Source organism: Eptesicus fuscus, chromosome 10, assembly GCF_027574615.1.
Source record: "Eptesicus fuscus isolate TK198812 chromosome 10, DD_ASM_mEF_20220401, whole genome shotgun sequence".
Taxonomy (NCBI): domain Eukaryota; kingdom Metazoa; phylum Chordata; class Mammalia; order Chiroptera; family Vespertilionidae; genus Eptesicus; species Eptesicus fuscus.
In genome coordinates, this window is record NC_072482.1 from 6,201,543 (window position 1) to 6,225,913 (window position 24,371).

Consider the following 24,371-nt stretch of genomic DNA (forward strand, 5'->3'; position numbering starts at 1 on the left):
CCCATAGTCACAGACAACAGTACTGTGAAGGCCTGGGGTGAGGCAGGTGCCAGATAGAGGTGGGCAAAGTGGGGATATCTGTAATACTCTCAACAATAAAAAGAATTATATTTTAAAGAAAGAAATCTGGTCATTGGTCCTATTAGATTTCCACACAATCTAGATTTTGCTATTGTATTCTTGTGTTGTCATTTAACATATTCCTCTCTTCCTTATATTTCCTGTAAATTGGTAGTTAGATCTTCAGGTCTGGTCAAATGTGGGATTTTTGGTGGGGGCAAAAATGCTTCATAGGTGGTAGTGTATACTTCTGTCAGGAGAAACACAATGTCTAATTGTCTTTTTAAAGATATATTTGACATATAACATTATATTAGTTTCAGGTGTACAACATAATGATTTGATATTTGTATATATTGTGAAATGATCACCACAATAAATCTAGTTAACATCTGTCACCACACATAGTCACAGTTTATTTCTTAGGATGAGAACTTTTAAGATAAACTCTCTTAGCATATTTCAAATATACAATACAGTGTTATTAACTATAGTCACCATGCTGCATATCTCCATGACTTATTTATTGTATAACAAGTTTGTAACTTTTGACCGCTTTCACCCATTTCACCACTTCCCATCCCTCACTACTGGCAACTACCAATCTGTTCTCTGTATCTATGAGCTTAGTTGTTTTTATTTTAATTTTTTTTAGATTCCACATATAAGTGAGATCATACAGTATTTGTCTTTCTCTGGCTTATTTCACTTAGCATAATGTTCTTAAGATCTATCCATGTTGCAAATGGCAAGATTTCCTTCCTTTTTGTGGTTGAATAACATTCGATTATGTATATGCTAGAGGCCCAATGCACCAAATTCGGGCAAGAGTAGGCCTTCCTTCCCCCAGCTGCTGGCACCAGCTTCCCTCTGGCACCCAGAACCCGGGCTTCCCTCTGGCCACCAGTAGGCACCCGGGACCCGAGCTTCCCTCACAGCTCCGGCTTCATCCGGAAGGTCGTCTGGAAGGATTTCCGGTCTAATTAGCATATTACTCTTTTATTATTATAGACTAGAGGCCTGGTGCATGAAACTTATGCCAGGGAGAGTGGGTCCCTCAGCCTGGCCTGCACCCTCTTGCAATCCGAGACAGCTGGTTCCTAGCCGCTTGCCTGCCTGCCTGCCTGATTGCCCCTAAGCACTCACCTGCCTGCCTGATTGCCCATCACCCCTCTACCTGCCTGCCTGAGAGCCCCCTAACCACCTCTATCTCAGCCCCCGCCACCCTGGCTTCATCCGGAAGGACGTTTGGAACGTCATTCGGCTGTCTGGTCTAATTAGCATATTACACTTTTATTATTATAAATACCACATTTTCTTTATCCATTCATCTATCAGTGAATACTTATTTTGTTTCCATGTCTTGGCTATTGTAAATAATGCTGTAATGAACAGTGGTTTCATTGCCTTTGAATAAATACCCAGAGGTGGAATTGCATGATCATATGGTAATTCTATTTTTAATTTTTTTGAGAAACCTCCATTTCTACCATCAGTACAAAAGGGTTCCCTTTTCTCCATGTCTTCACCAATACTTGTGATTTCTTAACTTTTTTATAATAGCCATTCTAACAGATGTCAGTGATATTTCATTGTGGTTTTGATTCTCATCTCCCTAATGATTAATGATATTGAGTACCCTTTCATGTATCTATTTGTCATCTGTATGTCTTCTTCTCATTTTTTTTCATATGTCTTCATAGGACAAATGTCTATTCAGATCCTCTGCCCACTTTTAAATAAAATTGATTTTTTTGCAATTGAGTTGTATGAGCTCTTAATATATTTAGGATATTACCCCCTTATCAGGTATATGACTTGCAAATATTTGCTCACATCTGACAGACTGCCTTTTTATTGTTTTGATGGCTTCATTTACTGTGCAGAAGATTTTTAGTTTGTTGTAGCCCCACTTGTTTATTTTTTCTTTTTTTGCCTTTCTTTTTAGAGTCATATAAAAAAAATCATCACCAAGTTCAATGTCAAGGAGCTTATTGCTTATGTTTTCTTCCAGGAGTTTTATGGTGTTAAGTCTTAAGTTTAAGTCTTGATTCCACTTTGAGTTAATATTTGTGGTCCAGTTTCATTCTTTTGCATGTGGCTGTCAAGTCACATTATTATTTATTGAAGAGGCTGTCATTTCCCCATTGTACATTCTTAGATCTCTGTTGTACATTGGTTGCTCATATAGGCATAAGTTTATTTCTGAGCTCATTGTTCTATTGCTTTGATCTATATGTCTGTTTTTATTCTGATACCATTACTATAACTTTGCAATATAGTTTGAAAGCAGGAAGTGTGATGCCTCCAGCTTGGTCTTCTTTCTCAAGATTGCTTTGTGGGTCTTTTGAAATTCCATACAAATTTTAGTATTGTTTATTCTATTTCTGTGAAATATGGCATTGTGATTTTGATAAGTATTGCATTGAATGTGTAGATTGCTTTGGGTATATAGATATTTTAATAATATTAATTCTTCTAATTCATGAGCATGAAATTTCTTTTCATTTATTTGTGTCTTTTTCAACTGTTTCTTATAGTTGTCAGTATACAAGTCTTTCACCTCTTTGGTTAAATTTATTCTTAACTATTTTATTCTTTTTGATGCAATTATAAATGGGATTGTTTTCTTAATTTCTCTTTCTGATAGGTTGGTCTTTAATTGTTTCTTTTTGTGATGTTAACAGATGATATGCTAGTATCCCTTAATGATGTTAGTCTAATTCTATAATTCCTTCTCCCTTTATTGGGTATAATTTTTCTAAAAGTGAAATGTTGCCCAGCCGGTGTGGCTCAGTGGTTGAGCATCAACCTGTGAACCAGGAGGTCAGGTTTGATTCCCGGTCAGGTACATGCCCAAGTTGCGGACTCAATCCCCAGTGTGGGGCATGCAGGAGGCAGCCAGTCAATGATTCTCTCTTATCATTGATGTTTCTATCTCTTTCTCCCCCTCCCTTCCTCTCTGAAATCAATAAAAGTATATTTTAAATTAATTAATTAATTAAATAAAAGTGAAATGTCTTGTCATCAACTATTTGGACACCCAAAAGAGCAGTTCTTACAGGAAAAGCATGATAAGTTTCCTTTATTTAACAATTTCACAATAACAAGTGGGTTCCATAGCATTTTCCAACGGTGAAGCAAATAAGTTTATTCTTTTAGAATTTTTATGTATTTGTGAATTTAAGCATATTTTATGTATTTGGCCAGTTAAAGAGCATCAAAGCAATATATAGATTCTATGCAATCCCTACCAAAATCCCAGTGACCAAACCAGGGAAGATAATAGCCCTACCACATCCATGAGCGACTGACTCAAGGGTCAGACTTGGTGAGCACCAAGGCCCCACTGAAGTAAGTCCTGCTCAGTAGGGGTGTCTTGTGCACAGCACTGTAGTCTCAGCTGGTCGAACAGCCAATTGGCCCGGGGGTCAATTCCTTCTAGTGATGCCAATAGCAATCAATGCTGCACTACAACAGGACAGTGCTCACAGCTCACATAGGGGTCCACCTAGAGTGCCCAGCTCAGGCCACTGGACCCTACACGACACCTGCTACACAAGGCCACTCTACCAATTCCAGGAAATACAGCAGCTCTACCTAATACATACAAACAAACACAGGGAAACAGCCAAACTGTGGAGACAAAGAAACATGTTGCAAATTAAAGAACAGAAGAAATCTCCAGAAAAGAGCTAAATGAAATGGAAGCAAACAAACTACCAGATACAAAGTTCAAAACAATAGTTATAAGGATGCTCAAAGAACTTTGTGAGAACTTCAAGGAACTTAGTGAGAACATCAACAAAATAAAAAAGAACCAGTCAGAAATGAAAGATACACTCTTGTTGTGCAGAAGGTTTTTAGTTTGATGTAGTCCCACTTGTTTATTTTTTCTAAGAATAATTTACAGGGAATCAAGAGTAGGGTAGAGGACACTGGGAATCAAATCAGCAATTTGTAATATGAGGAAGCAAAAATTACCCAATCAGAGGAGCAAAAAGAAAAGAGAATAAAAAATATGAAGACAGTGTAAGGAGTCTCTGGGACAATTTCAAGCATACCAACATTTACATCAAGGGGGTGCTGGAAGGAGAAAAGGAAGCAAGAAATTGAAAACCTGTTTGAAAAAATAATGACAGAAAACTTTTCCTACCTGGTGAAAGAAATAGACTTAACAAGTCCAGGAAGCACAGAGAGTTCCAAACAAGAGGAACTCAAAGAGGCCCACACCAAGACACATCATAATTAAAATTCCAAAGGTTAAAGACAAAGAGAATCTTAAAAGTAGCAAGAGAAAAGCAGTTAGTTACCTACAAGGGAGCACCTGTAAGACTGTTAGCTGATTTTTCAACAGAAACTTTGCAGGCCAGATGGAAGTGGCAAGAAATATTCAAAGTGATAAAAAGCAAGGATACAACCAAGATTACTCTATCCAGAAAAGCTCTCATTTAGAATTGAGGGTCAGATAAAGAGCATCACAAACAAGAAAAAGCTAAAGGAGTTCATCACCACCAAACCAGTATTACATGAATTGTTGAAGGGTATTATTTAAGAAGAGGAAAGAGTAAAAGAAAGAGAAGGAGGAGGAGGAGGAGGAGGAGGAGGAAGAGGAAGAGGAAGAGGAAGAAGAGGAGGAGGAGGAGGAAAAGAAGAAAAATATGAACAATAAAATGGCAACAAATATTTATCAACAATTGAATCTAAAAATCAAAATAAACTAACAATAAATCTAATGAACAAAATAAACTGGCGAATAAAACAGAATCAGGCATGGAAGCATGGAACAGACTGAGGAATCTCAGAGGGAAGGGGGGAGGGGGACAGGAAGAGATTAACCAAAGTTCTTACCTATGGATACAGACAATAGGGTGGTGAAGGCATGGGGTGGAGTGGGAACCAGGTAGAGTGGGAGGATGGGGGGGAATAGGGGGACACCTGTAATACTCTCAACAATAGAGTTTTTTGTCTTTTTAAAAAAAGAAAAACTAATAAAATAAAAAAGATTAAAGAAATTATAATTTCCTAACAGAAGCAAGAGTGATGTCCCATAGTCACTGGTAGGAATTATAATGCAAATCAATTGTGAGCCTATAAGAAATCTATATGCCAGACTATTTGAGGAGAGCTTTCTACTCAGAGTAATACCATAATATTTCTCAAGAACACCGATTCAGTTCAAGTGGCTGAAGACAGAAGGAATGCTCATTTCGTGAGAACTGAGCCCCAGGAGAGAGGCAAGGAAAGTAGAGGAATCTCTCGTCTCATCCTTGAGAGTTAATCAGATAGGTGTAGAGGTTGAGAGGGGCCACAATGTATTAGGATAAAATGTGTGAGTCTCTGGTATTCCATGTATCCAACAATTTACTTGGGTATGGGGATCAGTTCAACTATGGGAAGAGAGCTGGAGGCTGCCCAGAGAAGAAACAGGGGTTGCCTAGCCCTGCTTCTTTCATGAACCGCTATGTTCTAAAATGAACGTGAACTCAGCGACCCGAATGTGGCTGTGGCTAGAGACTACTCGCGGAGAATATCAATCAAGCTGTATGGTCAGCGGCCAAGAGAAGGTAACAGAAAGGGCAGAAATAGTCTTGAAAAGTGAAATTACCAACCTGTAGGGAATCATATCCATGAATGTCTTGCCGGTGTCTGTGGCAATGCTGATCTTGCTTGCAAGTGCACTGAAGCCAACAACCTGTAGGAGTTAAAGGGGGCAAACAATCATCTAAATACTATTTTATGTATTGCTTCCAGGAGGGGAGGTGCCCTTAGCCGCTGGCAGGACTGGGGGTGATATATGTTGGTCCTTGGAAGGTTGGAGAGAGAGGTTCAGTGCAGCAAGGAAGGCAGAAGCCCACCCTGACTTAGTTCCCGAAGCTGGTTTTAGCACTGGAGCCAGAATGAAAGCAACTCCAGCCTTGCTCTCTGCCACATAATGGTAACGAATGGATGCACTGGACTTCTTTTTCCTCACCAGCTTTAAACATCCAGAGCAAATATAAACTTGTTTTCAGGTTAAACCTGTATCAAGGCCTCAGTTTTAAAAGTTTTTAGATCGAGGTACATTGTGCCAATATGAATAGGTCTGTTGGGGGATTATTGAGGTATATTGAGAATCATATTATTGACTAACCCTTAATAATATGGAACAACAGTTGATAGCACAAGAAAGCAGGTCTTCAGCAAGGTAATCACTTGCCATTTTTCCTCCCCATTCATTGATTTCTAAAATGGCAAGTCTCCCTTGCATTTCAACTAGAAGGAAAATAGATAACCTAGCAATTGTTATACCTTATAAAGATCTCAAACCAAAGCAAATTAAACCAGAGACAATAAAACTTAATGCCTAGGTTAAATTTTTTTTTAATTTATTGATTTTAAAGTGAGAGAGAGAGAGAAGAGAGAGAGAGAGAGAGAGAGAGAGAGAGAGATCCATTGTTCCGCTCATGTATGCACTCACTGGTTGACTGCTGTATGTGCCCTGACCCGGATCGAATCCACAGTGGACTTTGTACAGGCAAAGATAACTTTCATCTGTTAAGATCTCATGGTTTGTACGTTGCTACAGCATAAGTAGCATATTGTAGGTTTCAATAACCTTTGAGTATAAATTAAGTCACAACAAAGTTTACTCCTAAATTGCAATGATTCTAAGTCTTCAACTCCTTGTATTGCTGGACCTCAGATTCCTCTGTTGCTGCACGTCATGGTGCACCCTACTTATTTCCAGCATTCCCCAAAGGAATGTCTTAACTGTGGCTCACAAACCAATCTGTCAGCCACAGTCAACCCACAGAATCCTCTATACTCTTACTTTCCTGTCTTAATAACCCTGGTTAATGTTCACTGCCTTTGAGGCTGCTTGAAGAAATAGCACTATGATTCCTGTTGCTGATATTTCTTAAGGGAGGGTTGATTTGTGACAACATGGATGGGTTTTGAAGCTATTTAGGATAAGTGAAATAAGCCAGACAGAGTAAAACAAATACTGCCTGATATCACTTACAGTGTGAAACCTAAAAACAAAACCAGTCACACTCACAGAAGCAAAGTGCAGAAAAGCGATTGCCAGGGGCTGTGAGGTGGGGAAAATAGGAAAATGTTGATAAAATGATATAAACTTTCAGCTATAAGATGAATAAGGTCTGAGGAACTAATGTATAACATGGTGACTATAGTTGAGAACTCTGTTGTATAATTGAAATTTGATAAGAGAGCAGAACTTAAATTTTATAAGAATAATGCTTAAAGTATTCTCATCTCCCACCCCCAAAAAGATAAACATGTGAGGTGATGGATGTGTTAATAACTAGATAGGGGAATCCTTTCAAAATGTACATATATGTCAAATCACAGTGATGCACACTTTAAATATCTTGCAATTTTATGTCAATTATATCCTAATAAAGCTGAAATGAGAGGAGAGAGAGAGAGAAGAGAGAGAGAGAGAGAGAGAGAGAGAGAGAGAGAGAGAGAGGATGTCTTTGTCACAGATGCCATCTGCTGGTGGCCCCAAAGCCTCGGTTTGCTAAGGTGCCAGAACGGGGCGGGTTCCATGAAAAGGAGAGGTTGTCCCTGACTCCACTCCTGGAGCCAGGGCACCACTATTTGTGTCCAGTGTTTTGGAAAGTCTTTTGTAAAAGCAGCCTTTCAGCTCTGCCCTTTATAAATTAATAGCTTTTCAACTGTTCCAAGAAAGAAAGAATATGCACCTCTATAAGAGGTGGACAACAGTGAAGAGACAGAGCTTGGTTTCAATTTCCAAAGCAGTTCTCATAGTCTTTCAATCATGAACTCTCTAGACCTGAATTAGAAAGTATAGGGTAGGTATGCTGTGGCAACATACAAACCATGAGACCTTAACACATAAACGTTATTTTCGCCTGCACAAAGTCCACTGTCTCTCTAGGGCAGCTTCTTTGCAAAGGGTACCTCAGGGATGCAAACTAGTTCCATCTACTAACTATCATCTCAACAGACAACCCTATGATTATTACAGCAGGGGAAGCAAGCACATGGGGACTCACACCTGGTCTCCTACGGTTTATCTCCGAAGTCACATGGTCTTGCCTAACTACAGGGGTGGCTGGGAAATATAGGGGGACACATGGATATTTGGTGAACTTTAAGTATCTCTGCAACAGAACACTTCTTAAGGGGAAAAGAATTTTCAAAGACATCCAAGGATTCAGCAATCCTAATATGAGAAATGCTGACTTTAAAAACCCTTAAGCTTTATTTATGAAAATGTCTTTATCATTATAAAAATGTTAGTTATAACTGCAGAAGATAAATTTTATCAGTGGATTTTTAAAAGAAACAAGAAGTATTGTTATTAGACAGTAGTGAGGCCAGCTCTACCACTTACTAGTGACATGGATTAGGTAATGCATTTCAAAACGCATCTCCCTCAATGTCTTCACTGCAGCATGGTGGAAATGAAAGAGGCTGGATCACAGTGTGATTGCAACCATACTAAAGTAGAAACAACTTCTGCATAGAAGAAGGTGGAAATTCACCAACACTGAGCATAGGCCTCTCATGTATTTGTTTGGAAGAAAGAGGGAATAACTAATAATCTAGAAGTATCTATCCATTGTAGTTGACTTTGGGTGGGTGCAACTATAGGAATTTCTTCTCTTCCTTTTATTGTTTCTTCTTTATGTTTTGCAAAACTGTTCGGATGAGACTGTATTACTTTCATAAGAGGGGAAAACCTTATTTTTAATGGAATTTATTGGGGTGAAATTGGTTAATAAAATTATACAGGTTTAATTCTATAATACATCATCTGTAATTATTTTTAAATAGAATGAAAAAGAGGCAACAGATGAAAATCATTTGCAAATAAGTATGTTTTTGCTAAGTGAAATAAGTCAGTCAGAGAAAGACAAGTATCACATTATCTCATTCATACGTGGAATCTAATTAACAAAACAAACTGATGAACAGAGTGGATCCAGAAACATGGAAGCATGGAATCGAGTGTGGGATCTCGGAGGGAAAATGGGGGAGGGAGGGTGGGTGGGTGGGTGAGAGGTAATCAACCAAATACCTTGTAATCATATATACATAACCCATGGACACAGACAATAGGGTGGTGAAGGCCTGGGTGGGGGAGGAGGCCAAGGGCAGGCTGGAGGGGGCCAATGGGGGGAAAAAGGGGGACATATATAATGCTTTCAACAATACAGAGAAAAACAATAAAGATTTATTTAAAAAAAGAAAAGTATGTTTTACAAATATAAGCTAGCACGTAAAACTAAATGCATTTAAAGCTTTGTCACAATTCAACATATATTTTTAAAAAATCATTATTTTTACAGTGTTTTCTTTCCTAGTTGCTTATTTATATTTTTTAAAAGATAGGTATTTTAAATGATCCGAATCATGAATTTGGGACATCAGAACACCTACCAGGAAAGCCTCCATGGGAAACTCAAGGGGGTACTGATTGAAGGAGATTCTGATACATTTGTTGACTCTCAGAGTGACAATAGCAGTTAGAAATAGCAGGATGCTGGTGGAATTAGCTTTTGGGAGAGACATACAGTAGTTAAATATGTTCTGAAAGAAAACAAAATTACAGAGGCTTAGAAAGGGGTATATAATTGCCTAAGTCTAGAAAATGACACTCTTTCTAGATTAGTTCAAAAAGAAGTTCTTGGCCCTGGCCATTGTGGCTAAGTGATTAGAGCATTGGCCTGTGAACCAAAGGATGGGGGTTTGATTCCCAGTCAAGGGCAAGTATGTATCTAGATCCCCAGCCCCAGTTGGGCCATGCAGGAGGCAACCAAATGATGTGTCTCTCTCACATCGATGTTTCTCTCTCTCTTTCCCTCCCTTCCTCTCTTCCTTCCATTCTCTCTCTCTTAAAAAGAAAAAAAAATCAATGGAAAAAATATTCTTGGGTGAGGATTAATAACAACAACAAAAAAGTCCCTAGCCCTGGCCAGTGTATCTCAGTGGTTAGAGTGTTGGCCTGCACACCGAAGGGCCAGAGGTTCAATTCCTGGCCAAGGGCACTTACCTGGGTTACAGGTTTGACACAACCAATTGATGTGTCTCTCTTCCCTTCCCTCCCTCCCTTCTACTCTCTCTAAAAATCAATGAAAAAAAAATGTCCTCAGGTAAGGATTAACAAACAAAAAAAGGAAAGAAAAAGGAAGTCCTTATATAGTGTTGCTAGACAAAAAAGTCTTGACCAAGTGGGTAGATATGTATTTTTTTAAGTTGAAAGTGATAGTAATATCCAATAAAGAAAAAACAGACTTTATACATTTCAGTATAACACAAAGGACCTGGGAGTTCTGTTTGTTAGCCTATTCTTTATTAATTCTCCTAGACCATATATGTACTTTAGCTTGGCTCCTGTGCCATTTTTGCATTTGGGGATTACTTAGCAATTTACATTTTTTAGATGTCTTAGGGATACATGTCTGTTATGAGGCATGTGATGGGAAGAATTATGATAGATACAGTATCTGAAGTATCAAATTTTTTTGTAAGTCATGTAAGTTTAAAAAGCTGGGCAACATGGTTAATGAAACAGAAAAATGGTCCAAATGGCCCCTGCAATTAATCCAGACTGTAAATCTAGGAGAGAGACGATTTTCAGGGCCCTCCTGACCCAGCCTGTGCAGGAGTCTCTCCACTTGGGTCCGCGTCTGGTGGAGGACACGGGGTGGGGCATCTGTGATTTGGGTGAGAGTAGAAATTACTCACATAGAAGAAGGCGATAGGACCAGCGTGGAAGCTAATCATAATCCCGAGGATGGAAGTCATCTGGGACACTATGATGTGCAGTCCCACGGCAGTCAGGTAGGCATTGATTGCTGCCTCCGGAAGGTAGGTTGCTATGAAGCCAAAACCTAACATGCCCATAACTAGCTGCAGGGGGTTCAGATGAAAAAGAAAAACAGAGGCAGAAAGTCATCAGACCTGCAATGGCACCGGTTCAGTTCTCTCCACAGGGTTTCCAACAAGAAAGTTAGGTTAGGCCCTTTGATAACTCCTCAGTGTCTCTTTCCCTGACCAGCTGAAATTGGTCCTTGGTGTTCATTCATTCGGGGCTCCCTCGGGCACTAAACCACACTTCTCTTTTTTAAAATACATTTTATTGATTTCAGAGAGAAGGAAGGGAGAGAGAGAGAGAAACATCAATGATGACAATCATCCATCGGCTGCCTCCTGCATGCCCCCTACAGGGGATCGAGCTGCAACCCAGGCATGTGCCCTGACTGGAATCAAAGTGTGACCATTCAGTTCATGGGTGGACACTCAACCACTGAGCCACACCAGCCAGGTCTCCTTTCTTTCTTTGCAAGCACTTAAGCTTAATATATTGCCCTAGAATCTACTGACCTTGTTGACTTAAGGTTAACAGTCACAGACTAATCAGAATAAGCCATTGCCTTCTTTAAATTTATTTTTCCAAGGGCGGAAATGCCAGATGGCAGAATTTTATGATTTCATTAACACAAATGCAATGTGTACACAATCTGTCTGTTCATTTTCTTCGCTGCGCAGCCTGGCATTGGGACTGGTGACTCTGAGGGCCAGCTGGGCTGCTCTTTCCACAATGGCTTTGCGATTCTTGGAGGAGAGAAACATTGTGAGCAATCTCAGCACAGTAAGGCTTGTTGCACATCAGCAGCACTTCACGTTCTTTGACGTTACAGACCAGAAACTTCAGAAAGCCACTGGGCAGCATATGCTTTGTTTTCTTGCTGCTCCCATAACCAATGTTGGGCATCAGGATCTGGTCCTTGAATCTTCTATACACCCTCTTGTCATTGCCTCTGGGTTTCCGCCAGTTCCACTCAATTTTGATGTTTTGGTCTGACTGGTGCCTGATGAACTTCTTGGTCCTCTTTTTACAATCTTGGGTTTCACGAGGGGTCTGAGGGCAGCCATGGTGCTGAGTAGGAGATGGCCCCACCTCCGCAGGCACCGCCGAGGAAGAGAGGGGCAAGCCATTGCCTTTTTAAAGAGCCCTTTCATTAGTCACTCTGAGAACCCTTCCCAGGAGATATTAACATTCCTGTGAGGAAAGCAGCTTTTTACAAAGGAAAAGACAATTTAAAAAACCTGAGTTCCAGCTCATACTTGGCCTTTCACTCTTATCTTTACTAAGAATGATTCAATTGAATTTTTGTCTTCAGGATTATATATATATATATATATATATATATATATATAATAACTAGAGGCCCGGTGCACAAAATTCGTGCATGGAAGGGAGGTGTCCCTCAGCTCAGCCTGCACCCTCTCCAATCTGGGACCGCTCGAGGGATGTCCGACTGCCCATTTAGGCCCGATCCCACGGGCAGTTGGACATCCCTCAAGGCTGCTGGCTTCCAACTGCTCGCCTGCCTGCCTTCCTGATTGCTCCTAACCCCTTCTGCCTGCCAGCCTAATCACCCCCTAACCACTCCCCTGTCAGTCTGATTGATGCCTAACTGCTCCCCTACCAGCCTGTTTGCCCCTAACTGCCCTCCCCTGCAGGCCTGGGTCTCCCCCAACTGCTCTTCTCTGCAGGCCTGGTCACCCCCAATCAGCTGCCTCCTGCACACAGGAGGCTACAAAGTTTCAATTATAGAAGATACACAAATCCAAACAGAAATGGTGGCAGCCATGGAGCTGGAAAGAGCAGGAGGCTTGGGTTGCCCCTGGCGATGGAGGAAGCCAAGCTTTCCACACATCCTGGCCGGCCAGGCCTCCAATTAAGGCTACAAAGTTTTAATTATAGAAGATACATAAATCCCAGATACCTGCTTCCAGCCTATGCTTGGGTCGCCGGGGCGCGTGGCCAGCCTGAAAACCACCACAGGCCCCTCGCCCAGGCTGCCCCACACCCCAAGGGAACCCCCACCCTAATCTGAGATGCCCTTCAGGGCAAACCAGCTGGCTCCCACCCATGCACCAGGCCTCTATCCTATCTAACAAAAGAGTAATATGCAAATTGACCATCACTCCAACACACAAGATGGCTGCCCCCATGTGGTCAAAGATGTTTCTCTCTCATCGATGTTTCTAACACTCTCTCTCCCTCTCCCTTCCTCTCTGTAAAAAAATCAATAAAATATATATTTTTAAAAAATTGGTGGCAATACTTTATCATTTATACTTTGTTATTTGAGCTTTTTGCAATATATGTGTCCATCTTTTAGAATAAAAAACACAGTTGGAAAATTGATGGATAAAGTGTGGGCCCCAATGCCCTTAAGAGGGTAGGTTAAGAAAACTGGCCCAGCCCAATGAAGAAAAGGAAAAGGAAAACAAAAGTCTTGAAACCCATTGCTATCACCACTTCATCTTCCACTGGACTAGAAGGGCTCAGAAAACAAATTCTGAAGAGTAAATTTCTTACCTTTAAAAGCTTTTTGTTTCAAAGCTTCCTGTCAGTTGGGGCTGTGTCTCCCCCTTAATCTCCTGTCATTACAACTCAGTACTCTACTCTAGTCAGGCCAATCTGCTTCCTGTCTTTTGTGTGAATGTCTGATTTCTACTTCTGTGGTTATGCATGAACCCCTCCTTTTTTTTGCCATCTCTGTCAATCTATGTCCATCACCTCTTTCAAGAGCGTAATGAAACTCCCCTTCTTTAGGAGGTGTGATGAAAAGAGCAAGATTCCTAGGGATGGAGAATGTGACTTCAATCCTGGTTCTGACACTCACTGGCTGTGTGAGTTTGGACAATTCTCATGAGCCTCAGTTTCCTAACCTGTAAATTGTGAATAACACTCAGCACAGTGTTTTGTATGGATTACATTATACAACACATGGAAACACTTAGCTCAAATATGAAAATAGTGACAGATGCAAATACATATCACTCATCTTCATGCCATCCTTTCCTCCCACCTTGTAAATGGCAAGTATCTATAATTAACCATAGAGCTGTTTCATGCCCAGCTGCTATGTGGTATCAGAGTCTGTGTTAACATAGTTTTCTAGGCAGTCAGAGTTGTCCTCTGACATTAAAACTATCTGCCATTCTTATAGAAAACAAGTACTAAATGTTCAATGAATGAAAGAAAGTCTCAATAAATGGTTATTTCCTTCCCAGACAACTCTAATCCAACTAAAGATTACTTCTTTGTTTCATATTCTTTTGATACTAAGCCCTTCACTTTTATTAATGTTAGTTTTCACTTTAGTTATCTAGAGCACAAATTCTTGAGGTAGAGCATCCTGAGTCTGAATCCCAGTTTGTGATCCCATACTAGCTATGTGACTTTGGGCAATTTACTTAATCTCATTATACCTTGTTTCCTTCATAGTAATATCCACCCTCAAAAAGGGGGTCTTGTGAGAATCAAAAGACATAATACATATAAAGTGCTTGAACAGTAACTAACACATAGCAATAAATATTAGTTTTCTCATCTGGTTCAGAGTTCTTTATACTTTTTATTTTTGATAATTGTAGATTGATAGGCAGTTGTCATAAACAAAACAGAGAGATCTGATGTACTCTTTATCCCATTTTCCCCAATAGTAACATCTTGAAAAACTATAATACAAACCACAATTAGAATATTGATGTTGATATAGCCAGGATACAACATAATTCCATCACCACAAGGATCCTTCTTTTGACCTTTCATAGCCAACACCCACTTGCCTCTCACCTCCCATTCCTACTCCCAATCTCCATCCTCCTACCTCCACTCTTATCCGTAACCCCTGATCTCCATTTCTATAATTTTGTCACTTCAGGGATTTTACATAGGAATCATGAGTATGTAAGCTTTCCTATTTTCATTTTCATTCATTTTTGTTTTTCATGATTTCCTTCCTTCTGATTATTTTGGATCTAATTTGCACTTGTTTTTCTAGTTATTTGAGGTGGAAGCTTAGACTATTAATTTGAGACCCTTTCTTCTATTGTATGCATTTTAGTTCTATAAATTTCCCTCTCAGCACTGCTTTAGCTATGTCCTGCAATTTTTGGTATGATTCCTTTTCATTTACCCTAATGTATTTTTTTTTAATTTCTCTTGAGACTTACTCTTTGAACTATGGATTATTTAGAAGTGTGTTGTTTAGTAACCAAATATTTGGAGATTTTCCTATTAACTTTCTGTTATTGAGTTCTATTTTGATTCCACTGTGGCCAGAGAACATGTTATTTGATATTAATTCATTTAAATTTATTGAGGTTAGCTTTGTGGCTCAGGTTCTGGCTCACCTTAGTACTAGAGGCCCGGTGCACGTAATTTGTGCATGGGCGGGGGGTGGAGTGTCCCTCAGCCCAGCCTGCACCCTCTCCAATCTGGGATCCCTCTCACAATGCAGGACTGCTGGCCCCCAACTGCTCGCCTACCTGCCTTCCCGATTGCCCCTAACCACTTCTGCCTGCCAGCCTGATAACCCCCTAACCACTCCCCTACCAGCCTGGTCACCCCTAACTGCCCTCCCCTGCAGGCCTAGTCCTCCCCAACTGCTCTCCCCTGCAGGCCTGGGTCCCCCCCAAATGCCCTTCCCTGCAGGCCCGGTCACCCTCAACTTCCCTCCTCTGCCGGCCTGGTCACCCCTAACTGCCCTCCCCTGCAGGCTTGATCACCCCCCCAATTGCCCTCCCTTGCAGACCTGGTCCCTCCCAACTGCCCCCCCCCCACTGACCATCTTGTGGTGGCCATCTTGTGTCCACATGGGGCAGGATCTTTGACCACATGGGGGCAGCCATCTTGTGTGTTGGAGTGATGTTCAATCTGCATATTACTCTTTTATTAGATAGGATAGAGGCCCAGTGCATGGGTGGGAGCCAGCTGGTTTGCCCTGAAGGGTTCCCTTGGGGCATGGGGAGGCCTGGGCGAGAGGCCTGTGGTGGTTTGCAGGCTGGCCATGCCCCCCGGCGACCCAAACATAGGCTAGAAGCAGGTATCTGGGATTTATTTATCTCCTATAATTGAAACTTTGTAGCCTGGAGTGGAGGCCAAGGCAGGCCAGGGCTTCAGAAGCTTGGCTTTCTCCATCGCTGGGGGCAACCCTAGCCTCCTGCTCTTTCCAGCTCTGTGGCTGCCGCCATTTCTGTTTGGATTTATCTTCTATCATTGAAACTTTGTAGCCTTGAGTGGAAGTCTAGGCTGGCAAGGGCAGGCGGAAAGCTTGGCTTCCTCCATTGCCGGGGAAACCCAAGCCTCCCTCCTGCTCTCTATGGCCTTAGTCATCTTGGTTGGGTTTATTTGCATATTCGCTCCTGATTGGCTTGTGGGCGTGGCTTGTGGTATATCGGACGTATGGTCAATTTGCATATTATTGTTTTATTAGATAGAATATGTTTCATGAGTAATTGAAAAGCATTTCTGTTCTTCTGTTTTTAGATGGCCTATTTTGTAAATATCTCTTAACTCCTGTTAGTCAATAGTGTTATTGAGTTTTATTATTTCCTTGCAGGTTTTCTGACTAGTAATTTTATAAATTATTGAGAGAGAAGTGTTGAAGTCTCCAACTGTAATTGTGTATTTATCTATTTCTCCTTTCACTTTTATTAGTTTTGCTTCATATATTTTATAGCCCTGTTGTTTGATGTACACATACTTATAATTGCTATGTCTTCTTGGTAGAGTGATTCTTTTATTATTATACTAGAGGCCAGGTGCATGAAATTTGTGCACAGGGGAGAGTGTGTCCCTCAGCCCAGCCTGCAGCCTCTCCAATCTGGGACCCCTTGAGGACCCCAACTGCTTTACCCTGCAGGCCTGGTCCTCCCCAACTGCCCTCCCCTGCAGGCCTGGTCCCCCCATCTGCCCTCCTCTGCTGGCCTGGTCACCCCTAACTGCCCTCCCCTGCTGGCCTGATTGCCCACAACTGCCCTCCCCTGCAGGCCTGGTCCCCACAACTGCCCTCCCCTATAGGCCTGGTCCCCCCAACTACCCTCCCCTGCAGGCCTGGTCCCCCTCAACTTCCCTCCCCTGCTGGCCTGGTTTCCTCCAACCACCCTCCCCTGCAGGCCTGGTCCCCCCTAACTGCCCTCCCCTACAGGCCTGGATCCCCCCCAACTGTCCTCCCTTGCAGGCCTGGTCCTCCCCAACTGCCCTCCCCTGCAGACTTTGTCCCCCTCCCAACTGCCTTCCCCTGCTGGCCTGGTCTCCCCCAACTGCCCTCCTCTGCCAGCCCAGTCACCCCTAACTGCCCTCCCCTGGTGGCCTGATCGCCCATAACTGCCCTCCCCTGCAGGTCATCTTGTGGTGGCCATCTTGTGTCCACATGGGGGCAGCCATCTTTGGGGCCATTTTGTGTTGGAGTGATGGTCAATTTGCATATTACTCTTTTATTAGATAGGATAATGTCCCTCCCTACCTCTCGTAATTTTATTAGCTCTGAAGTCTACTTATCTGATATTAATATAGTCAATTCTACTTTCCTTTATTCATATGTGCATGCTATATCTTTTCATTCTTTTACTTGCAACTTGTCTATATCATCATATTTGATGTTTCTTGTAGGCAGCATATTTTAAAATATATCAATCTCTATCTTTAGTGTAAATGTTGCTATGTTAGGGTTTATGTCTGCTATTTTTCTGTTTGTTCTGACTGTTTTCATTTCTCTTTTTCTTTTTCCTGACTTCTGTGGGTTACTTGAACATTTCTAGAATTCCATCTTTATTTATCTACTAGAGGTCCAGTGCACAATATTCGTGCACTGGGTGGGGGGGTGTCCCCTCAACCTGGTCTGTGCCTTCTCACAGTCCAGGACCCCTAAACTGGCAGTCAGACAACCCTCTTGCAATCCGGGGCCACTGGCTCCTAACCGCTCACCTGCCTGCCTGCCTGATCACCCTTAACCACTCTGCCTGCCTGCCTCATCATCCCTAACCCCTCTGCCTACCTGCCTCATTGCCGCTAACCACTCGCCTGCCTGCCAGATTGCCCCTAACCACTCTGCCTGCCTGCCTGATCGCCCCTAACTGCCTCTGCCTCAACCTGCTTCCACAGCTTCGTCCAGAAGGATGTCTGGAATGATGTCCGGAAGGTCGTTCGGCTGTCCGGTCTATTTAGCATATTACACTTTTATTATTATAGAGGATATTGCTTTTTGAGTGCATCTTTTTGTATAGCTTATTTAGTGTTTGCCCTAGATACTACATTATCCTATCTAATAAAGTGGGAATATGCTAATTGACTGTCCCACCCTCAAAGATGGCAGCACCCACAGCCAATAAGGAGGGAATGTGCTAATTGACTGCCACGCCCTCAAATATGGTGGCACCCAGTCCCCTCAGCCCTGTCGAGGCGCCTGCCTCAGGAGTCCCCCAGTCCCCTCAGCCCCCAAGCCACCCAGGGCTGCCAAAGGCTTGCGCTGCCAGCAGTGGCAGCAGCAGAGGAGTGATGGGGCATCGCCTTCCCCTGATCGCCAGTCGCCTCCTGCCCCTGAGGGCTCCCAGACTGTGAGAGGGGGCAGGCCGGGCTGAGGGACCCCCCCCCTCCAGAGCATGAATTTTCATGCACCGGGCCTCTAGTATATACATAACTTATTACAGTCTACTGATGTCAACACTTTACCAGTTCAAGCAAAGTATAGAAACCTTACTTGTTTATAAAACAATTGTTTTAAATATTTCTATATACATAATTTATTTCTTCATACATTTTAAACTACATCAGTGTTATAATTTTGCTTCAACCATCAAACATAATTTAGAAAACCCAAGAGAACAAGAAAAATCTATCATATTTATCCATATTTTTACTCTTTCCATAGTTCTTTTTTCCTGATGTTTCAAGGTTCCTTCTTTTATCATTTCCTTTCTTTTTATGAAATTTCCTTTAGTCATTTTTTTAGGGTCTGCTCGTGACAAATTATCTTATTTTTCCTTCATCTGAGAATGTCTTGACTTCCCCTTCATTCTTCTTTCTTTTTTTTATATTTTCTTTTTCTCTCTTGCTCTGAATCCCAGAAAATAAGATGTATTCAGAGAACATTGTGTGTTATTTTTTTAATATGTATGTTTATTAATTTCAGAGAGGAAGGGAGAGGGAGAGAGAGAGATAGAAACATGGAAGATGAAAGAGAAATCATTGATCAGCTACCTCCTACATGCCCCTCAATAGGGATCGAACCTGCAACCTGGGCATGTGCCCTGACTAGGAATTGAACCACAACCTCCTGGTTCATAGGTTGACACTTAACCACTGAGCCATGCTGGCTGGGTGTCCCTTCATTCCTGAATGGTACTGTCACTGAGTATATGATTTTGTATTGACAGTTCTTTTCTTTCAGTGAACAAGAAATATTATGCCACTTCCTTCTGGCCTCCATGGTTTTGATAAGAAATCTGCTGTCGTTTGAGTTGTTTACCCCTGTAGGTAAAGGGTTTCTCTCACTGCTTTCAAGATACTTTTCACTGTTTATTAGTTTTCAGAAGTTTGACTATGATTTGTGCTGGTGTGGATTTCTATGGATTTATTTTCTTGGGGATTTTCTCAGCTTCTTGAGTCTATAGGATTACATATTTTGCCAAATTTGGGAAGTTTTAGGATGACTGCTTTAAAATATTTCCATTTCTAGAATCTCTGTCATCTCAGTGTTGGAATCATTTTTTGTTGTTATTGTTTTTGTTAATCTTCACCTGAGGATATTTTTCACATGGTTTTTTAGAGAATGGGGGATGGGGGGTGGAGAGAGAAAGAGAAACATCAATTGGTTGCCTTCCCACATGCTCCAGCCAGGCCAGGGATCGAGCCTGCAACTGAGAAATATGCCCTTGACCAGAATTGAACCTGGGACCCTTCAGTCCCCAGGCTGATGCTCTTTTCACTGAGCCAAACCCACTAGGGATTGTTATTGTCTTTTAAAATTCAAGTTGAGCCCTAACTGGTTTGGCTCAGTGGATAGAGAATCGGCCTGCGGACTGAAGGGTCCCAGGTTCAATTCCGGTCAAGGGCATGTACCTTGGTTGCGGGCACATCCCCAGTAGGGGGTGTGCAGGAGGCAGCTGATTGGTGTTTCTCTCTCATCCATGTTTTTAACTCTCTATTTCTCTCCCTTCCTCTCTGTAAAAAATCAATAAAATATATTTAAAAAAAGAAAAAGTGTGACATTTAAAAATAAAATAAAATTCAAGTTGAGATTTTCCTTGTTTTTGGTATGACATGTGATTTTCAATTCAATCAGACATTTTGGGTACTATGTTATAAGACTCTGAATCTTATTTAAACCTTCTGTTTTAGCTAGCTTATTTTGACAAAGTGCTGGCAGGGGAAGGAGAGGGTGCCATCTTGTTATTGCCTGGTAGAGACAGAAGTCCAGGTTCTCCTCCCAGCCTCCACTGACACCGGTGACACTAGGGACTCTCCAATATTGCTGGGCAGGAGTGGGAGTTCTGGCTCCCCACTGGGCCTCCGCTGATACTATCCTGGTTGTGATAGAGAAGAATGCCTTTACTTCTCCCCACCTGGACATCCCAGCAGAAGGGGTTCTCCTCATGGTGAAAGACCTGACTCTTCACTAGGCTTTCTCTGGCATCACCCCAGCATGGAGTAGGAAGGTTGTCTCATTACTTCCCAGTGGGTATGAAAGTTCTGGCTCTCTATTTGGCCTTCTCTGACAACACCCAAGTTGGGACTGAGTGGGCACCTCATTACAGCTAAGTCAGGAAGTCTAGGCTCCCCCCTTTGCCATTGCTGATATGAATGGTGTTGATATCATAATTCTGTTTTTTTTCTTGGTGTTTGTCTGGAGTAGATCAGTTATTGTAGAAACATTTTCAGTCTTTTTTTTTTTTTTTTGGTACTTTGGGTTTCTGGCCTCTTTGGCACTAAGATTAAAATACATGAGCTGAAAAGAAAACCCAGGGAATGCATTTCTGTGTTGGTCCTATGTCCTGAGGTTCTGGGCCCGTTGACCTTCTCTCCACCTTCCAGAATCTTCTTACATTTGTTTTATATATAATGTTCCAAGATATTTTGTTGTACTTAGCTGGAGGAATAGGGAAAAGCACGTCTATTCCATCCTCCTGAAAATGAAATGTCTCCTCCTTTATTAAATGAAAACAAACAAACAAACAAACAAAAAAAAAACCCACAAAAGCTTTAAGACGGGGACAGAACATGCCCTAGGCTACTTAGATAATTAATAGGTTACTGATATATTTATTGCCTGTTATTTTGCCTTCTCCTACAACATTGAATTTTTTAAATACAGAAATTATATCTTCTTTTAAAGTTTTGGTTTCTGTTCAAGTACCAAATTTACTTCTTTGTATCCAGTAATTATAATTTATTGATACTAAGTGACAGGCTCTGGGCTAAGTATTTTACATGCATTTTCTCACTTAATCTTCATAAGAACTCCACAAAACTAATGTTATTATTTCCACTAGAGGCCCGGTGCATGAAATTCGTGCATGGGGAAGGGGGTGTCCATCAGCCCATTCTGCACCCTCTCCAATGGGATTGGGCCTAAATGGGCAGTTGGATATCCCTCTCACAATCCAGGACTGCTGGCTCCCAACCACTCTCTGGCCTGCCTGCCTGATTGTCCCTAACCGCTTCTGCCTGTCAGCCTGATCATCCCCTAACCACTCCCCTGCCAGCCTGATCGATGCCTAACTGCTCCCCTGCTGGTCCAATTGCCCCCAACTCCCCTCCCCTGCCAGCCTGGTCACTCCTACTGCCCTCCCCTGCCAGCCTGGTCGTCCCTAACTGTCCTCCCCTGCAGGCCTGGTCACCTCCAACTGCCCTCCCCTGCTGACCCAGTAACCCCTAACTGCCTTCCCTTGCCAGCCTGGTCAGCCCTAACTGCCCTCCCATGCTGGTCTGGTAGCTCCCAACAGTCCTCCTCTGCAGGCCTGGTCCCCCCCAACTGCCCTCCGCTGCAGACCTGGGTCCCACCCAGCTGTCCTCCCCTGTAGGCCTGGTCTCCCCCAACTGCCCTGCTCTGCCAGCCCGGTCACCCCTAACTGTCCTCCCCTGCAGGCCTGATCACCCCCAATTGCCCTCCCCGGCTGGCCTGATCACCCACAACTGCCCTCCCCTGCCATCCATCTTGTGGCAGCCATCTTATGTCCACATGGGGGTGGCCATCTTGTGTGTTGTAGTGACAATCAATTTGCATATTACTCTTTTATTAGATAGGACTTTATGCATGAGAAAACTAAGGCCCACAAAGGTAAAATAATTTATGTTCATACAGCTGGCAAATGTCAAGGGATGGGTCAACCCACAATAATAACTTGTTTTTGCAGGCTCCCAATAAATCCTTACCTAATGAAAGATGGTTCCAGGGTAGATCGGTGACAATTAGCTAGGGAGTGAGTTAGTTGAGAAGAAAGAGAAGTAAATCTGGAATATGTGATTTTAGTTAGGTGGATTTAGCTTTAGATAGCAGACTCTCTGAGAGAAATGAAAGACATTGCCAAAAATAAATTCTGATATTTTAATGTCATTGATATTATTGTGCTTCAGCTGTGGTCCTGTCATTGCAGAAAAAGGATTTCAGGTAAAACTCCAATGCTTACTAACCCAAAATATAGTATTTGAACCTATCAGTGCTATTCTTATTGAAAGAATATAAAGGAATTTAAAAATATATATATATTTTTTTCTGATTTCAGAGAGGAAGGGAGAGGGAGAGATAGAAACATCAGTGATAAGAGAGAATCACTGATCGGCTGCCTCTTGAAATCCAGCATATACCCTGACTGGGAATCAGAATGTGACCTCCTGGTCCATAGGTCAACGCTCAACCACTGAGCCAAGCCGGCTGGGCTAAAGGAATTTTTAAAACATGAAATCATGTCTACAACTCTAGCCCATAGTTCCTAGGACCCTTTAGTCTTCGAGAAGGGACTGGTGAGAATGTTTAGTGTCTCATCCAAAATTAGTGTCTTTTTCCTCTTCCGGGGACGGTGACTTCAGGCATTCAGAATGGTCTAGCATTTGTCATATTAGTGGAGGCGGTCCTACAATACAGCCTCTAACAAAACTAGGCTGGCCCGAACCCCTGGTAATAGAATTGTTTCCCTTTACACCAAGAAGATTGGAGAAGCGCCAAAATCTGCATGTGGCATGTGCCTAGTCCGACTTCGCAGTTTGTGCTGTGTGACTTAAAGTTCTAGTGAGGTTATCTAAAATGAAAAAAACATGTCAGCAGGACCTGGTGTGGATCCATGTGTGCTGAATGTGTCCATGACAGGATCAGGCATGCTTTCTTCTTTGAGGAGCAGAGAATTGTTGTGAAAATATTGAAGGTACAAGCACAGAGTCAGAAAGCTAAATAAAAAAATAAGGCCGTTTTGCTGGCTGGAGTGGCTCAGTGGTTGAGCAGCAACCTATGAACCAGGAGGTAACAGTTCAATTCCCAGTCAGGGCATGTGCCCGGGTTGCAGGCTCGACCTCCAGTGTGGGGTGTGCAGGAGGCAGCCGATCAATGATCCTCTCTCATCATTGATGTTTCTATCTCTCTCTCCCTCTCCTTTCCTCTCTGAAATCAATAAAAATACATTTAAAAAAAAATAAAGCTGTTTTGAATAATAAAAACAAAACAAAAACTCCCAAAATCAATGGTCAATGATTTCTGACACAGGAGAAGTTTTGTCACAGTCTATCCACAGATCCTACAAGTTTTCCAGAAATAAATCACTGGAGTATCTTAATGGACAGCGGGAGCAATGAAAGGAAGGGGTCTATTTGTATTCCCTTTATTTAGTTCTTCTTCAGAGGTTCGGAGACTCAGATCCTACCTGAATAATCCCAGTCAAAAATGTTGTGGATGCCACCACACTCAGGGATCGGTTGTAGGCCGTGAAGAAGAGGGGGTCAGAGAAGTCCTCTTTGAGGAAAGTTCCCAGGACCAGGTGGCCACTGTTGAATGGGTACAGAGTCAGGACATTAATCATCAGAGCGCTCACAAGAAAGAAGGCACCTATGAAAGAGATGTTTAGGCAGAAGGTGAGGTTTTAAGTCCAGGTAAACTGAAGCTATTGACAAAATCAAGGCATGAGCTTATGTTGTTTTTGTCCTTGATCTGAAGAACTTTTCTTATTTGAAAGTGGCCATTGAGAGTAAGAAAGAGCAGGGAAAGAACTCTGGCCCCACAAACTGTGACCAAGTCACAGAATTTAGATCTTGGTGGTCCAGGTATTAACCTCTTTCATTATGGGCACATAGTGTGGGCTGCAGAGAGAAATGGACTGGAAATATGTATTAGGTTCAGCTGCTGTGCCTGCTCTTAGAGTGATGAAAAGTGAGGTGGTGGTGAAAATATCAGAAGACAGTAATAATAATAAGAAAAATAATACCTAACACTTAGGAAGGATTTATTTACTAGGTGCAAAATGACACTGAGCTAAACTTCATT

At 42.1% G+C, this 24,371-nt stretch overlaps 1 protein-coding gene and 2 pseudogenes across 1 annotated transcript in view; 1 reads left to right on the forward strand and 2 right to left on the reverse strand.

Moving 5' to 3' along the window:
- SLC26A8 (solute carrier family 26 member 8) overlaps window positions 1-24,371 on the reverse strand; it is an 86,316-nt gene that overhangs the window by 37,457 nt on the left and 24,488 nt on the right. Inside the window, exons 4-7 of the mRNA XM_054721734.1 lie at window positions 23,755-23,936; window positions 10,786-10,950; window positions 9,478-9,627; window positions 5,673-5,755 (exon numbers count right to left, since the gene is read on the reverse strand). Of these exons, the coding sequence (XP_054577709.1) occupies window positions 5,673-5,755; window positions 9,478-9,627; window positions 10,786-10,950; window positions 23,755-23,936 (580 nt within the window). The remainder of the gene's footprint in view (window positions 1-5,672; window positions 5,756-9,477; window positions 9,628-10,785; window positions 10,951-23,754; window positions 23,937-24,371) is intronic.
- On the reverse strand, window positions 11,500-11,976 carry LOC114235299 (60S ribosomal protein L32-like; annotated as a pseudogene).
- Window positions 22,940-23,292, forward strand: LOC114235300 (60S ribosomal protein L34-like; annotated as a pseudogene).